Source organism: Rana temporaria, chromosome 13 (assembly GCF_905171775.1).
Source record: "Rana temporaria chromosome 13, aRanTem1.1, whole genome shotgun sequence".
NCBI classification, from domain to species: domain Eukaryota; kingdom Metazoa; phylum Chordata; class Amphibia; order Anura; family Ranidae; genus Rana; species Rana temporaria.
Window position 1 is genome coordinate 33,573,116 of NC_053501.1, and position 18,866 is coordinate 33,591,981.

General features: G+C 43.2%; 1 protein-coding gene across 1 annotated transcript in view; it reads left to right on the plus strand.

Moving 5' to 3' along the window:
• KCNH5 (potassium voltage-gated channel subfamily H member 5) overlaps nt 1-18,866 on the plus strand; it is a 320,226-nt gene that overhangs the window by 91,962 nt on the left and 209,398 nt on the right. The window contains exon 5 of the mRNA XM_040333059.1: nt 15,721-15,836. Within this exon, the coding sequence (XP_040188993.1) occupies nt 15,721-15,836 (116 nt within the window). The remainder of the gene's footprint in view (nt 1-15,720; nt 15,837-18,866) is intronic.

Sequence of the window (18,866 nt, forward strand, 5' to 3'; positions counted from 1 at the left end):
TATCAACTCACCACTGGAATTCCTGTCGACATAGACCAGGTGGGAATGCTGGGTTGTGGAACAGAGGGGCCATCAGAGTGCGTGAGGACCGCAGAGGCACAGACCTACAGGACAAATACCAGTTCTGCATAGATTGTAATAAAGAAGGGCACAGGATCGATGGACGCTGCCGAAATGGGAACCACATCAAAAGGTCAATGGGGAGTGGTCCGCAAGCCTGCTCCTCCAGGGTCACCCACTCCGGTCTGCTTGGAGAGGTATATATCTGAGCCAACTGGGCCACCTGCGCTGTTCTATAGTATTGTTTAAGGTCTAGGACCCCCAGCCCCCCAAGCTCACGCAGGGTATACAACATATGTCGGGCCAATCTATGCCCACTAGGGCCCCAAAAAAACATTAGTACCTCTATCAAGTGTTTATTGTTGTCTGTGTCACCATTGGGGGTTCGAGACATTTTTTCCACCCCGCTCCTTCAAATTTGGTCATAACGGCAGTGAAAAGAAAAATAATGTTGTTTTGACTCCACTGCTGAAAAATTGAATGCATGAAAAATCTCAAACACAATTCTATTTACTAGTGGTTTCCCAGCTTAAAGTAGAACTATAGACAAAACTATGGTAGTAAACTGTGTTTACTATGCTTCCGTTAGTGAATAAACAGGAAGCTGCTCAGCACAGAGCACTTTCCATTCATTCATTGTCCCGTGCAGCTGAGGCTGCAGAGTAAGGCATGTGTGTTTGAGCTTTGCGGTGCACACCCTAATGCAATAGGCTGCATACACCTTTGTCCTTTATGGCACTGGGTGTGTGCACAGGGGACAGTGATGCTGGAAGAGCCTTTCCCAAACTGTTGCAACAAGGTTGGAAGTGCACTAAAATGTTCAAAATGTCTTGGTATGATGTGGCATTGCCAGTACCCTTCACTGAAAACACCTGGACTCAATCATTGGCAGGTCTGTCCACTACCTTTGGCTATCTAGCATACGCTATATTGCCAAAAGTATTGGGACACCTGCCTTTACACGCACATGAACTTTAATGGCATCCCGGTCTTAGTCCATAGGTTTTAATATTGAGTTAACCCACCCTTTGCAGCTATAACAGCTTCAACTCTTCTGGGAAGGCTGTCCACAAGGTTTAGTAGTGTGTGTCTATGAGAATGTTTAACCATTCTTCCAAGAGCACAGTTGTAAGGTCAGTCACTGATGTGGACGAGAAGGCCTGAACTCGCAGTCTCCGCTCTAATTCATCCCAAAGGTGTTCTATCAGGTTGAGGTCAGGACTAGTTGACTTCATCCACACCAAACTCACACATCTATGTCTTTATGGACCTTGTGTACTGGTCCAACTAATTTGGTGGAGGGGCCAGTATGGTGTGGGGTGGTTTCTAAGGGGCTGAGCAAATTTGGATGAGCGAGTTTGAGGTGGAGAAACCTGACAGGCCTGCACAGAGTCCTGGTCTTAACCTGATATTACACCTTTGGGATGAATTAGAGAGGAGACTGCGAGCCAGGCCTTCTCCTCCAACATCAGTGCCTGACCTTACAAATGCACTTCTGGAAGAATGGTCAAACATTCCCATAGACACACTCCTAAACCCTGTGGACAACCTTCCCAGAAGAGTTGAAGCTGCGAAGGTCAGGCCAACTTATTATTGAACTCTATGGACCAAAACTGGGATACCATTAAAGTTCATGTGCGTGTAAAGTCAGGGGTACCAATACTTTTGGTAACGTAGTGTATGTCTATGCAACCTACCTGTGAAGAATTGATTTATACTCATTCTTCAAGCAAGACAAACAATTTGTTCTGTCTGGAAAGTGCTTGGTTTGCGCGGTTTTATATTTTAATAGTTATTTTTAGTGGATGAACATATTGAATTAGTCAGGGTGAATGTAGCTGTTTGAATGTATTCAATTAACCATTTTCAGAAGGATAAGTGTTGCTTACTGCAGATTTCACATTAAGCAGCTTTATGTGTAATGACCTATATAGCATGGTTTGGCGCTACTATGTAAATGCCATTCTCGGGAAGGAATGTATTAGTTCAGCTTGGAGTGCTGACTTTCTGCACAATAAATGCCCATTGTTGTGCTGAGTGTGCAGGGTGCCTCTGTCTTATAGATCAGCCTATGGATGATCTGATGAGGCACATGGCATGGATCCACGGAGCAAAGTGCTGGAGAGGCGACTGGTGTGTTTGTTCTTTTACTGCTCATTATATCTGCTCGATGGGTTCTATGTTCAAGCGCCTTGCGCTAATGGATCGTGGTGCTGAGCAATGGAAAGGCACATTTTCCTGGCCCATGGTAATTTCTGTGCAAACACACAATGACAGGGATGCGTCTTTTAATACATTTTTTTTAAGAGCAATATGGAGGCTGCCATTTCTGGCCTCCTCCTTAAAATGCTAGTTCCCCGGCTGTAATGCTTCATAGAAAACAACAATGGCAGCTTCCATGATTTTTCCTGGAAAGGTTATAGTGGAAGTCAAGGCTATAACTATCTAATTTTAAACCTGCTCCCTTTCCCCTCCTAACTCCTATTTTAAAGCGGTTGTAAACCCGCATCAAAAAAACATTTTTTTTTCTCCTGCAAGGCAAAAGTCATAATGAGCTAATATGCACCGCATATTAGCTCATTATGAAATACTTCCCTCGGAACGAGGTGTGTAGAACTTACCTGGTCCACGCCGAGCGAGATATCATCTTTACTCGTATATTCCGGGTATCGCCGCTCCAGCGCTGTGATTGGCTGGAGCGGCGATGACGTCACTCCTGCGCATCCGCGCAGGAGATTTAAATTCGGCAAGGTCTGGCGGCTGCCGGTCCTTTCGCCATAGATCCCCCCCTGCGCATGCGCCGCTGCAATCAGCGGTGCATTGCGAGGAGAATATCTCCTAAACCGTGCAGGTTTAGGAGATATTCTCCTTACCTACAGGTAAGCCTTGTTATAGGCTTACGTGTAGGTAAAAGTAAAAATAGTGGGTTTACAACCACTTTAACTACCCTGTAGAAGAAAGATGCTTACACTTGCCTATTCCCAGGGTGCTCCGTGATTGGCTCCCTGCAAATGGCTTCAGGGGAGAGGAATGAGTGGTGCGAATGAGTGGCCCTGAATGCACACTGCCTATATATGAGGCCATAAACGCCCACCTGTCAAATAAGGACCTGCAGCTGTGTTGGTAAAGCTTCTTTGTCCCCATAACGTAACATAGGCTGCCATCTTAGGCCGCATACACACTGTCGTTCCAAACCGATGAGACTGGTCCGACAGGCCATTTCCATTGGTTCACCGCTAAAGTGGCCTGATGGTCTGATGTGTGTACACACCATCGTTCTAAAAACCGATCGGGTCAGAACGCGGTGACGTCAAACACTCGACGTGCTGAAAAAAACGAAGTTCAATGCTTCCAAGCATGCGTCGACTTGATTCTGAGCATGCGCAGGTTTTGAACCGATGCTTTCTGTACTAACCATCAGTTTGGACCGATCGGGCAGCGGGCCATCGGTTCGATTTCAAAGCATGTTTTAAAATCTTGGACCGAAGGACAACAGACCGATGGGCTATACACACGGTCGGTTTGGACCGATGAAACTGAACCTCGGTTCATTCTCATCGGTTTTGTCCGACCGTGTGTACGCGGCCTTACAGCTCCAGACAAATTAACACATTTTGACTGTACAGGTCACAGCACTCATGTAAATCAGCACAAAGACCTCATTCAATATTTTTGGGGGCCCTCTCAAGTAGTCTGTACAGTGCACGATTTCTAACCCCAGGCCTGGGAGCACATACAAATGCAAGTTGTGTATATGTTTTAAAACCTGTTATCTAGCTTTCTATATATTATGATATAATTTTATTAATCAAAAGAATGTCAGCTTCTAATGGAATCTGTTTCAACAATTGCATCATGTATTTTGAGAAAATTTTTAGTTCTGTTTGTATAATAAATACATTTTTATTTTATGTATTTTATTGTACCATTACTTAAAGCGGTGGTTCACCCTCAATAACAACATTCTAGCATTAAATTAAGCATAGTAGCGCGAGCTACAGTATGCCTTTTTTTTTTGCCCCGTACTCACTGTTTAATCCTATAGTGAAGATTCAGACTCCCCGCGGGGAATGGGCGTTCCTATGCAGAGGGAAGATGATTGACGGCCGGCTATGGCACGTCACGCTCCCCGAAGATAGCCGGAGTAGGTCTTGGCTCTTCACGGCGCTATACAGCGCCTGCGCACAGACTAGGCGCAGGCGCCGTGAAGAGCCAAGTCCTATTTCGGCTATTTCCGGAGAAGCGTGACGCGCCAGAGCCAGCCGTCAATCATCTTCCCTCTGGATAGGAACGCCCAGTCCCCGCTGGGAGTCTGAATCTTCACTATAGGATTAAACAGTGAGTACGGGGCAAAATAAATAAATAAAGGCATACTGTAGCTCGCGCTACTATGCTTAATTTAATGCTAGAAATGTTTTTTTTTTTATAGGGTGAACCCCCTCTTTAAGTGACTGGCCTCACACAAAGTCCCATGACCATAGTTCTTTCCCTACACACGTATATTAGGGATGGAGGCCTGTTACTGTGGTTGTGTTCTTGTTAATAATGAGGTCAAATTGGTGCAAGTAAAATATTTACTGAAAAAAGGGTGCTACAAGCAATAAAGAGACAATAAAGCAACGGGAAATGAAAGAGTTGAAAAAGAAGAATACTTGCAGTATCCTTGGTTTTAGCAGAGTTCCGTCGATTAGCAAGGTGTTGGTTCTCAAACTTAACAGATGTTTCTTGTAGGGTTACTGATTAAAATTTTCGTGTTCGATTAATCGATTTTTTTTGTAATCGATAATCGACTAATTTCGATTAATTATAACGCACATACAGATCCAACTACTTTTTTTTTATTTGTAAACAGGAACAAGGCCGCGTAGGCCGACATGGTATAATGATACATACAATACATGTGGTAGGTTAGTTACACAACAACAATTCATGAAATAAAGAAAACATTGCACACTACATGAAACATCATGTTAGGCACCCACTGTGTACCGCAAGTGCAAGTTGACATGTGCGCCTCTGGAGGGTGCCTGGACTCTGTTGCTCCAAGAGACTTGCGGTGACCCTCAAAGGGGGTCCCCTTCCTGTGTCAAGTTATAGCTAGGTGTCGGGTCCACGCGACCGACCCCTTAATTTTATATCAAGAAAAAAAAACAGTGTGGGGGTGTAGAAAATTCCAGAGAATAGAACAGGAGTAAAGAAAGGAAGAAAGAAAGAGTGGTCAAGGATAGAGGGCAGGGGCGAGGGGGGGGGAGGGGTAAGTCCCCTCATATTTAGACTCCCTGGGGGGAGAGTTCTCCTACCCCGTGGTCCTACTCTCCATTATGGAGATGGTCTGGGGCGGGAGGGAACATACTGATAAGTTTACATTCATACATCAGCCGTGGGCTCTCTCAATGCCTGGCCCTCAGCTGAATATATGAAGATATTCCACAGTTACCAGGTTTTAGTAAATGTTTTATGTCTGTTATGTGCTGTGAGGATGAGGTCCTCCATGCATTTTATCTCTTCCACCTTCGTGATCCATTGGGATATTGTAGGCGGGAGCGTGGCCTTCCAGTGAAGTGGAATGCAGGCCTTGGCTGCATCCAAAAGGTGTCTAATTATGGATTTTTTGTATACCTTCTCCAGAATGTTGGATACATGTAGGAGAAAGAATGCGGGGTCGGATGATATATCGCGGTCCGTGAATTTCTGAGCTACCTCACGAATCACCTGCCAGAAGCGACTCAGGCTGGGGTAGGACGAAAAGATGTGTAGCAGCGTTCCCTTGTCAGCCCGGCAGTGCCAACAGAGATCAGACGTCGCCGGGAAAAACTTGTGGAGCAGTACTGGGGTCCTGTACCATCGTGACAGAAATGTGTAACTAGTTTCCTGGGTCTTGGTGCAAATTGAGGACAGTTTAACTCCTCCCATTTGAGCATACCCGGGGCACAAAGTCTGCGCGTGGTGTGTTTAAAAGACTATAGGCCAGGGAGAGCGTATGCAACGTGGTACCTGAAGTGTTGCAGAGTTCCTCTAGTGTTGTGAGGGGTTGGATGTTGGTGGCCGGAGGTGTCAGAGAGTGAAGGAAGGGATTTAGTTGATGGGACAGATCCAACTACTTTTAGCTGATCTCCTTGCATTGCAACTCTGCAGTAGTCAGTGGTAAATGTGGTATACACTATATACAATCACCCGACACTAGTTAGTTTCCACAATCCATGACTTAACTTCACAGTTCACACAAATACATTTTAAATTCAAACTATAGCACTGATGTAAGTAATTTTTTCTTATTAAACTTTAAGAAAAACGTAGAAAGTTAGTTTAACTTTAATTATAAAACGTATCCAGTATATTGACTGTCAGTCACTTTATAGTAGGCATCACTTTAGCCAGTCACACAGACATACCCGAGTGTTTACATTTTCTTTTTGACAATATACCCTGAAGAACTGAACAGTCTCTTGCACAGAACAGATGTTGCCGATACACACAGAGTTGTCTGCACAAAACTGCTTAGGACATTTGGCACCTTTCAGGGCGGAGGGGGCTGCAGATACCTGTATAATACAGCAATTTTCACCCACTACCACGGGAGTCTCGCCCCTTCCTGTCACCCCCCCTGCTGTCTTCTGGAAAACGCACTGGTTCCAGGAGACAGCGGGGACCAGTGGGGACACGCCCCGCGACTCGCGCATGCACAGTAGGAAACCGGGCAGTGAAGCCGCAACGCTTCACTTCCTGATTCCCTCACCGAGGATGGAGGCGGGGGCAGCTGAGAGACGAGTGATTGCTCAGCTTCGGCTGCCGACATTGCAGGCGCGCTGGACAAGTAAGTGTCCATTTATTGAAAGTCAGCAGCTGCAGTTGTGTAGCTGCTGGCTTTTTTAATATTTTTTTTTTCGTGATACCTAAGCTTTAATGTGCCCTGGTCTTGTTTGATTTTTTGAATTGTGTGTGGATTTGGTTGGGTTGTTATTTGGGCAAAGGTCTCCAGCAGGTTGCATAAAGCTTGACTGCTTTTTACGATGCCTATTAGTTCTGGGTAGACATTTTATGGCATGCTATGTATTCCTGGTTCTTTAATTGCCCTACAAACCATGGGTGACAAATCGGATTTGGTCATAGTTTTACAATCTGGTCAGCAGAAACGGACATCCTGCCAGAACTCAATTAGCTGTTTACAGCTCTGAAATGGCCTGTTCGCTGGTTTCTGCTGTCCCAAAGTTGAGATAACCGGCTCCTTTGAAATGCTAAATTAGAAGACTATGTAGGTGCATTCCTAATTATTTGCTGCTGCAATGTGTAACTGTTCATAGGACCACCTATGATTCCTGAACAACATGGCCACTAGCCACAGCTTTCCGTGTGTCCAATACATGATATCATTACACCTGCCACTACAATTATAGTCCTCTAAGCAAGAGCCAGTGTAAAAGATCAGAGGAACAAAATGTATAAAAAGAATGGACAGCACAGACAAAGCAAGAGAGTATGAAATACATAATCATTTAGTGAGTAAACTTTAGTAAAATGTTTTTTTTTTCCCCTTCACTGTCCCCGGGTAAGTACCTGGGCAAGAAAAACACTGACGATTGGCTGCTAGGGACAAATTATTATTATTATTTTTATTATTGTACAGGATTTATATAGTGCCAACAGTTTGCTAATGGCTGCAGATTAGGCACCAGGTGCTTAAAGAGTAATGTTTCTTAAAATTATATGTTATAATGCAAGAGCTTATATAACAAATTAGTGGGGTGTTATATTGTTGTTGTTTCACCTGGTATTGTCCAACTAAAAATATGATATGACTATGTAGTGTGACTGTTGCCTGTTTGTTTTTCACCATTGGGATCAACATTTGTGACACTAGGGTTTGTCTCTCATTTTATGTTAACTTTATTGACCATTTCTTATACATAAAATGAAAAAAGAAAAAAAAAACAAAACCAGCCTTCTTTTTTGCACAGCTAACCTTGGACCAACGCACCTAAAAAACACACAAAGTAAGTCTTAGAAGCTGCTGTAGTGTTTTCAAGCGCTTTGTAGTTGCCATCCTACATTTTTCTAGATAGAATTTTTCCCGAATGTGAACTGTGCTGATCCTCCTCCTGCTAAGAAATGTTTTTCAGAGGAATTTATAAAACTTGGGCCAGCAGAAAGTTGGTTGGTAGGGAAGATGTTCTGCAAAATTTAGCTGGTCTGAAAGACCTGTTTTTCTATTTGTAATGAATACCTGCACATTTTGAGGTAAGTAATTAGCAAATTTGCACAACTGGAAAAAAATAAAATAACTGCCTACTTTCCAGCTTGCACAAGTTTTATAAATGTTCCCCTTTTGTTTTTCAAGTTTGATTTCTGATGCTTTCTAGAATTTAGTAATTGAGCAAAAATACCCCCTTTATCAGCGTTTGAGATTAAAAACCATGTAAATGGACTAGAAGTAAACTTGACTTTAATCGTATTTCTTCTTAGAAGTGAACTGGACCTTTAATGGTATTTCTTCCTGTGTGATTTCAAGCACAGGCCTTTTCAGCAGCTGCTTTGGCTGAAATCATTTGGAAGAAATACCATTAGTTCAATTCTACTCCATTCACATTGTTTTCAATCTTAAGTCCTAATGAAGGGGACATTTTTGGACCCTTGAAATGCATTGGATACTCTTTGTGCCTCTGACTTTTATTGGAATAAAGTCATATGTGAAACTTTAAATAGTGGTGTGGTACTTCAATTTACATTTTTGTTTCAAGAGTATTGCTTATGTTTATACAGTGCCTTGAAAAAGTATTCCTACCCCTTGAAATGTTCCACATTTTGTCATGTTACAACCAAAAATGTAAATGTATTTCATTGGTATTTTATGTGATAGACCAGCGCAAAGTGGCGCATAATTGTGAAGTGGAAGAAAAATGATAAATGGTTTTCAAACTTTTTTACAAAAAACTATACTTCACTGACTTCAGCAAGAAATTGTGTAAGTATTCACTCTGTTATATAATCAAAGGCCTGTGGAAACACATTTACAGTTGGTAACAAAGTAGAACTAAGGGCAACAACAAAAAATCCAATATGTGATAAAACTAAGTAGGATGTAAAATATGTCTGTCTTTGTCATCTAAATACAAGTAAATAAATACATTTACCTGCTCCCCCTCCAGTTTGTCATCTTCCTATATTGTGGAGACAACCCAGCTTCCTAATTTTCCAAATGTTTCTGTTGTCCCCTTTTGCATTATGTCATTATTCAAGAGACTAAAGCCCAGCGTTGTTACATCATTGGGGGGGGGGGGGGTGTTGCTATCTAGACTGCCCATTGAATCATAGAAACTGTAGTTCTCTAAGGATGCAGATGCTGGCTTAGTAGAAGACTGCAACACTCCTCCCAGTATCACTATCTGAATCCAGCGGCACAGGCTCAGAGGGCGGGTTACAGAAAGCGATTACAGGTGTATGCTTAGGTATTCATAGTTGTATTTATTATATTTATTAACATAGGTCATTTTCATGACCTTTGTTAAGGGTTCACTAAAAATATGTAAGCTGCCTTTAGTTGTACTTTAAGAAATATAAGAGGGGTAGAGAAAGGAAGCGCCACCTAAGTGCAGTATTAAAGAGGTTCTTTTAATGACACATTGTACAAAACACACTTACAAGAAGGTAAGGAAAGAAGGCTCATCTGTAACATCCTGTAGTCCTCATTCCGGATCCATGGGCTGCTTAGAAGTGAAGAAAGCAGAATGTGTGGAGTCTTCAGGCCTGTCCTGTGGCCATCAGGATGAAGCCTGTTCCAGCCTCACAGGTCACGTGACAGGTCACGTGATTACTTCCGAGGAACACTTCCGGGAGGAGGGTCAGACAGGGATAACAAAGGCTGATTGGGCTACGCGCTCGGAGCCACTGCTCCTTCTATTGGCCTGATCTACATTTTTAACCATTGAACTGCCTGTTACTACTATTTCCAATGGACTAATCACCATACCCCTACCCATACACGTACTTTGTATCTGCGCTGACAGTTACCTCTCCTATTGTACTTTAAGAAATATGCCCAGTGAAAAAACACATGCAGCCTGTTACCACTGTAGTGCATGGGAACAGGGACAGGCTGTAAAGAGGTTTCAGGACATCTGCAGAATTAAGATACCGCAAATGATAAAAAAGATAAAACCCCCTTCCCTCCTGTCGACCCCTAAATTCTTCAAGCACTGTGCTCTCTACAGAACATTCAGCAATGGATTAGGACTCATTTTGAGAGTCTTGACAGTGCCAATAAGCCTTACCAGCAGCATTAAAATTGTAGTTATCTGAGCAGTAGTTTGGCTCAGAAGGATTGTGTCTAAATTGTGGCTCTGTCTCAGTTCAGCTGGTTGCATGATTTTCCTCCTGACGATGGGTGTCGCTGCCACCGCTGGTCAGGGTTGGAAAGGCAGCAGGTTGGATGCATTGGGTGCCTCTTGCCCAGAAACAGCCCAGGGGGCGTGGTGAACCCACTGTGTATTCTGGGAGGGGGTACTTAAGGGGCAGACACCATTTTGTGGGGTTTGTCTTCCAATCCTCACCTGAGGGCCCTCCAGGGATGTGTTGTCAGTTTCCGCCTCGGGCCACGTTGGCCGAGGCCTCGCAACTGAGATGTAGGCCCAGGAGTCGCTGGGGCCTACTGATCCAGGGATGATCCTGTGTCGCCTTGCCTGCTGGAAGGGACCAAGCAATGGAGGATGTATCCAGGTCAAAATTTACCTTGCAGTGCTGCCGGAACGGCTGAGAGATCCTGGATCTGAGAGCTGAGTTATTTTCCTTCGGAAGTTAAACCCAGTGAAGGGTTGCACAAGTCTGTGGCAGAGACTATTGAGCGAATCCTAAGTTCACCAAGTCTGTGGCAGAAACAAATTAACAAATTCTACTACCTAGTCTGTGGCAGAGACTAGCTTTTGATCAAGCTTCGCACCGGCTGCTAGGACAGTGAGAGTGGGCCTATCCGGTGGTTGTTGAGTCCAGCGTGGAGACAGTTGTTCCTCTGGACCTAGGAGAGTGATCTGCAAGTAAGATACCTGATTCCTTCCCATCCCTCTATCCCTCTGTTGGAAAGTTTGTTCAATAAAACCCTTGAAAGAGACTTTGTGTTGGTGCATACATTTTTTTCCGGATAACTCTTCAAGGAGAACCCCTGAGACGAACGCAAGGAACAGTAAGGTAACGGCAAGCCCAAATCTATCTACAGATGCCTCTTACCTACATAGGCAGTTTTTGTTAAAGTTAAACTAATCCTGTAAGTAATAATTTCCCTATAACTTTTTATTATACCATGACTTAAAGTGGAGTTCCACCCACTTTTACAACTTGATCTTAAAGGCATGACATCCCCTCCACCACCTTTTTTTTTTTCTTTTCCTTACTTACCTTTTTTGAAGTACCTTGTGTACTTCCACCCAGCATTGCCACGGCCCAATGCATAACGGCCTCTTCTCCCCGGCTGCCTTCTGGGACCTTAGTGTGACCCAGAAGATGACAGGGCCATCCAGGAAGCACAGGCGCAGTAGGAAACCCTTAGTTGGTATGGCAGCGCATGCACCCGATCCAATGGACAGATCAGCCTCGAGGGGGGGGAGGGGGGCTGGGTCTCTGGACAGGTAAGTGTCCTTATTAAAAGTCAGCAGCTGCAATGTTTGTAGCTGCTGACTTTTAAAAAAGAATTTGCAGCTGGAAACCCTGCTTTAAGTGTCATTTAATAACAAACATAAAATAAGATAACCAAATTAGAGTAAACCCCAGTAAATTTTATTTTAATGTTTTGGTTTGTTCTACGTCCAATATACACCATGAAAGTTGGTAACTGTTTTCAGAAGACTAGTGCAATATTTAACATTTTAGTCAGCTGTTACAAATTAATATCTGAGATTCCAGATTTTATTTTTATTTTATTTATTTTTTCATTTTGTATCGTTAACAAGACAAGCTGTTTAATTGGCAAGAACCCAGCTTCTGTACTGGCACAGACAATCTTTAATTAGTTATTTATTGGGTTGGTTTAAAGAAATGTATAATTCGAAAGACAGACAAAAAAACAGTTTTGTACAGTGCCTTGAAAAAGTATTCATACCCCCTGAAATTTTCTACATTTTGTCATGTTACAACCAAAAACGTAAATGTATTTTATTCAGATTTTGTGATAGTCACAAAGTGGCACAATTGTGAAGTGGACGGAAAATTATTATAATACCCCTAACTAAAATCTAGTGGAACCAATTTGGAAAACCATTTATCATTTTCCTTCCACTTCACAATTATGTGCCACTTTGTGTTGATCTATTACATAAAACCCCAATAAAATATATTTACGTTTTTGGTTGTAACATGACAAAATGTGGAAAATTTTCAAGGGGTATGAATACTTTTTCAAGGCACTGTACTTGTTCTGGGCCTTACGTTCTTTGACCTAAAATACAGGCACTTTTTTTAACCTTTGCAGAAATTAAGCTTGTGTAAGCTCGAATCCCAAGCAGATGTTGGGTATAAATCCTGTTCATGTTTTGTAACACAGGTCATTTGAGGTGTTATTTCAATTCTCTATCTCTGAGTCATATACTATGTTAATTGTTCAGTGCTGTCTGTAGAGGTGCTGTCTATTGTAACAAACCAAATTCCTTGTTTGTTTCATAGAGAACAAAACCGTGTTACTATGGGAAACAACTTACCGTTTCCCTGCATGCTTGGTTCTAGTATTCATAAATTTGCATTTATATTATTAGGATGTACTATATTGACAAATACTTGTGGACACCCCAGATACCAAGGATAACTTGCCACACATATGTGGCAGTGTTGAATTACAAGTATGTTAACTTGCTGCACATTTTCACTGGTTGTACACTTGCAGAGCACATGAAACACAAGTTCTAGTAGACACTTTTTAGAATTTTAGCAAATTTGCGTGGCAAGTCTCTAACAATAGCAAAGTTTCAGTGGTGAGTCTACAGCAAGGGCTCTGCAAGTCTACAGCATGAAAGATCAGCCACAGTGACCCCTGTGGTGGGATGACTATTGCACAACATAACTGAACCAGAACTTGCAGCAGACTTGCAGAATGTTTTCAAAGAAAGTTGATCTAGAGTTATGCAATGCAGACTTGCTGCAATTGTGCAACAAACATGTGAAGTCTAGTAATGGCTTAGCAAGTCATTTTCAAACTTTCAGTTCAATTGCTTGCTATCTGACCTGACTATAACACCTATATCAGTGGTGGCGAACCTTTTTTAGCCCAAGTGCCTAAAATGCAACAGGTGTACAGAGCAGCGTGTCAGAGGTCATGTGACTGCATCCGGAGGAGGGGCTCAGAACTCTGCTCACCCCACCATATGTCCGATCCCCAGGAGGATATCACACTTGGTTTGCTACAGTAATAGCCCCTCTAGGAGTCCCCGCCCTCCCCTCTCACCTGTGCGCCTCTTACTCTGAGCCCCCAGGAATCCCCATCCTCCAGTGTGAGCAGTGACACCCAGCACTGTTCAGACTACACAGACCCGTCCAGCATCAGATTATAGAACCAAAGTCACTTGCATGGTAAATCTCTGTACACCGTAGTGCCGTTGCCAGCATACACTCTCCACAGAGCACAGCAGTGCCCCTACCTCCCTGCCCGCCCGTTTTCTAGATCTGGTGATTGCCGTCAGCTGAATGCAGTGATTGGGATCAGCTTTAGCGAAGCTCCTGGCCAGAGGACATGGCCGAAGATCTCCCTCTACCTACAATCACCGGACTACACGCTCCAGGGTTTTCAATCCACGTGTCTGTCTCAGTGCACCAATTACAGGTGGCCCCACGAGAGGTCATGTAATACGGGTAGCGATCCGGCGGCTTGGCTTGAGTGCCCACAGAGAGGGCTCTGCGTGCCAGCTGTGGCACACATGCCATAGGTTTGCCATCACTGACCTATATGAACTTGTACAGTATATTCCATTTTAAAGTCATAGGCATTATATTACATATACATTCCAAACAAACACATTCTATTCATTGAAAAGCTGATCTGGAACAAATATTCAGATAACTTTTAACGTTTTCCTTTTCTGATTAGCAGACCTGATTTACATACTCATATAAAGAAGCAAAGGATGGATTTATAGTCCTGCCTCTCTCAGCTGTCTTCTGTGCCCCTTCACCCTGGCATTCAACAGGCTCACCTTAAGAATCAGTTACATTTCCATAACTCTATCCTGTAGGTACTCGGCCTTTGGTGCCCAAAGCAGCACCCCTCTAGGAACACCCCTTCCCCGAAGAACATTTCTTTGTTTTAGGCTTCATTCAGACGAGGGGGACTCAGTCGCTATGGAGTCCGCCAGCTCAGCAGGAGATCTCTGAGCTGGCGGATGACAGGTCCCTCTCTGCTCACTGAGCGGGGAGGGGCTTGTTGAGCTCCGCTGTCTTCTATGGAGAGATCTGATGAAAACGGCAGCATGTCCGTTTTCATCGGATCTCACTCGATCTGATCCACCATGGACGGATGGCGACGTATCGATTTTAGCGGATCTGGTCTGATGTCAGCGGACATGTCACCGCTGACATCCGACGCTCCATAGGCTTGCATGGAGCAGCCGTTCAGTTCTGCCGACAAAACTGACAGCCGGACCTGAACGGTCTGACCGTGTAAAAGGGGCCATACTGGTTCTAACCCAGCTTAGGATATCATGACATTGTGTAAATAAGCTTATAGGAGATGACTGTACTTCCATGGACTATTCAATAAATCTGGTAGCTCTGCAGGAAAAGCCACTTCTTTTGCTCTTCCATCTATAGCAGCAATAGGCAGCCTGTGAGAGGAAGAGATCTACATGAACAACACGAAATGGAGCAAAGATCACTGGGATAGAAAGATATTAACTAGCCAGACACATTTCCTCACAAACTGAAGCATAGTAAACGCAACTCCCCTGCCCCCCTCTCCTTCCTGAAAAGATCCCCTGCATCAGCCAGCAGGAGAGGAGAGAGGGGAATCCGGCATGACTGGGGGGGGGGGGTGTTGTGCAAGTTAGAACATAGGGAATTGGGACAACAGAAGTAGGAGGAGCCTGGAGAGGAAGGGCAGTGAGGGTGGCAATTAGTTGAACTAATCGGCTGTATTTTCCTCCCTGCAGCAGCTAAGTGCCGGTGGGAGGGAGAGGAGGAGAAGAGGACATTAAGCTGCTGCAGGGAGGAAAATACAGCTGATCGATTCCACTAAATACCTCCCTTGCAGCCCCTCTTCTCCAGGTTCTGGGGTCGGCAACCAAGGCATGCAATCTACTTGTAACCTGCCAGGGTTCGATGGGTTGCCGACCCTGGTCTATAGATACAGTCCTACTTTGCCTAAGCGATTATCTGGGCCTAATGCGACAGGACATCATAGCCTCAGATTTTCCAAAGCTAGGGCTGCAGTGGCTAAGAAACGATCTAGCCACTATTCATATTGAGACTTTGAACCAATGAATGGAAAATTAGGCAAATGATCGTCTTTATCTGCTGGATAAAGCCTTTTAAAGTGGCTGTCTTGGGTGTTTGAGGTAGAGCTGAACAATGGATTCACCAGGTAAAAGTGGTTTGTTCCCTGCTTAAGTGACAGATAAACTTTGTAGTTATTTACAAAGGTTCTAATCATTTTGAAAAAGCTTGTACTTTTTGTCTTTGTTTTCACTTTTTCTGCAGGATGGTCAAAATTTGCCCGTTTAACTCGAGCTTTAACAAACAGCCGCAGTGTTCTACAGCAGCTGACTCCTATAAACAAAACAGAAGTGGTCCACAAACATTCCAGATTAGCAGAGGTGAGAGGCTCTTGATTTTATTTAAATCAAACAATGTATGACATGGGACTTGCAAAGGAGAAATGGGAAAATACTTTTTCACTCTGCTGGGTGCCCTATTGATAGAGGTCTAAATGAGGGAGTAGAGAAGAGGCATTGTGTTAACAATATCGTAAGTAAGCTGACATGGTTGTTTCAGATTGATCCAAGTGTTGAACCTACACCTAAGCATCAGTAGACATAAGCAACATGTAAGTCAAAGAACTTTAAAGCGGGAGTTCACCCGAAAAAAAAAAAAAATGTAACAGTAGATTGGGCCTAATTACGCGAAGCAGAATCGGGAGTTTTGATTCAAATCAATGCATTACTTACCTTTTTTGAGATAGATGTTCTCCTGCCGCTTCCGGGTATGGTCTTCGGGACTGGGCATTCCTATTTGATTGACAGCCTTCCGACGGTCGCATACAGCGCATCACGAGTTGCCGAACATCGGTGCGGCGCTATACGGCGCCTGCCCATCGATGTTCGGCTACTTTCGGAAGCTGGTGACGCGCTGTATGCGACGGTCGGAAGGCTGTCGATCAAATAGGCCCAGTCCCGCAGCCCATACCCGGAAGCGGCGGGAGAACATCCATCTCAAAAAAGGTAAGTACTGCATTGATTTTAATCAAAACACCCGATTCTGCTTCCCGTAATTAGTCCCAATCTAATGTTAAAAAATAATATTTTGGGTGAGCCTCCACTTTTAGTGGGGTCACGAAAATTTTGGGGGTATATGAATTTTTCTATTTGAGATACTATAGTTCTCAACTACTGAGAAATGCGTATTTAGATATTATATAGTAACAATAGCCTTACTCAGATAAGTAATACATTTTTGGAAAGGGCAAAGCCACAGATTTGTTAAGAATTGTCATTAAACGTAACCTAAAAACCCATGCCATTTACACGTATACTTGGAGCATCTAAATAATCTCATTTCTAGCTTAAAGTGGAACTATATCTATAGAAGCAGCAAACTTGCCTGCATCTGATTACCCAATAAGGTAATAACTATGAACAACAATACAAGAACTAGCAAGGTAACAACTGCCAATAAATCTGCGACAACTTCTAAAATGGGGCAGGTGAGCATCAGGAACAGATGGCTGGATCAGTTTTTGTAAAACAAAGAACTGCATTAAAGTGTAAATTTATGGGAAAAATAGTGGGTGAGCAGACTGGATTTTTAACAAAGGAGAGCCATGCTATGTCTCTTCTGCATTAAAGTTACTTACCTGCCTGTGTGCCCCTGCTCATTGTACTAATTTGGTAATGCTGAAGCTGACTGAACTCCTGCGCATGTGCGGGAGTGATGTCATCTCAATCTGACCAATGAAGATGGTCGTTGATTGAGACCCAATAGCCAGCCCCCCTTAGGTGTCAGCAGCCAGCAGGGAGCTCCAAGACGCTCCATCGCTGGACTGAAGGCAAGTATAGCTCCACTTTAAATAGGTTCCTAAAGCTCACCATACACTGATAGAAATTTTGCTGGTTCAGCAGGGACCAGCCGAGTTCTGATGAGTGTGTGGCAGTCCCCTCTGAGGACTTGTCGATTGTTTGACTTCTGTTGAAGGGACGTGTTGTATATTAAGTACAGTATATTGATTCTATAACAAGAAAGAAATTCTAAAGAAAATATCAGCACAACATAGACAACTATAGTGTAAAAGTGGTATGCTGATTCTGTTTGCTAATTTCGCACCTAACCTAAAGCTTTGGAAAATTGAATATCTTATTTCTGCATGTGTATGCCCTTTATGTGTGGTGGGTCCCTCTTGACAGTAGTTGATCATATAAGTTTTACCTGCTTATCTGCAGTCTTCTCATCCATACAGCTGTTTAAATTCCAGATTTTATATAGCTTGTCTGAGCTTTCAAAAAGAAGGGGGGGGGGGGTGGAAGTTACACTCTGTAGTACCCCTTTACATAGCACACAGGAACATAGCTGCAGCTGTCAATCACAGGCTGTATGCTGGAGCTTCCTCCCGTCACTTGTTTTTTTTTGGTGTCACGAAAACCTGTCAGAAGTGACTTATGCAGATAGCAGAGGAAGGTGCCAGCAGAAAGAAATTGCACTTTGTGCTTTGCATTGGGTTGAGTACACACTATAGCGGGGTATGCTTTGTTCATATTTCAACCACTTTGTCTACCCTCACGGCCACAAACCATTCGTGCCATAATTGGGCAAAAATATTTTCAAAATATTCAATAACCCAGAAAATGTCAGGATCCCAGCAATCAAGGCTTTCTTTCTCTGTTGTGCAAGAAGCCATCATACTGATCCTACTGGAAATAACACAAGCTGTAATGTAAGTGCAATGTCTTTATATCGGGATGAACTGATTTTGTTACTGGCTCCTCTGTTCTATACAACAATATTAACGTATTCCTTGAATATATATTTTATTTAATATACATGAAAGTCTTTTTGTAGTGGATTTTGAATTCTCTCTTGCTGTACGGGATACATTTAATATCTGTGTTGCGTTAATGATATTGTTTCCACATTCTTCTATGGGTTTTTGATGTATCAAGGGTGCCAGTGGGAAATGTTTGGCTGAATGTTTGATGTTTTTCACTTTGTTGAATCCTACCTGTATATGTGAAGGGTATTTAATGTGAACTAATACTCACTGAAAGGACACCCTAAAGGTATGACTGCTGTCTATACACATAGCTGTGTCTTCAGATCTCCTTTAACAGTTTGAAAAATACGAACATCCTGCACTGCACACAAAACATACGTTAAAAGTTTAAGAAGTTAATTAGTACAAATAATTATTCAACTTTGTAATGACTCGGATTTACCCTCTATGCATTACAATAGAAAAGGGGGGGGGGCTATGCAAACGCATAGGTGGGACTTTGAGTGCAGCACATGTCTGCGCTTCCATCCCTGGTACGAATGTAGAACAAGGAGCTTGGGACTTTAACCACTTACCGACCGCCCACTGTATATATACGTCCTCTTTTTAAAGATGGATATCTCGGTAACAGCAGCAGCTGCTG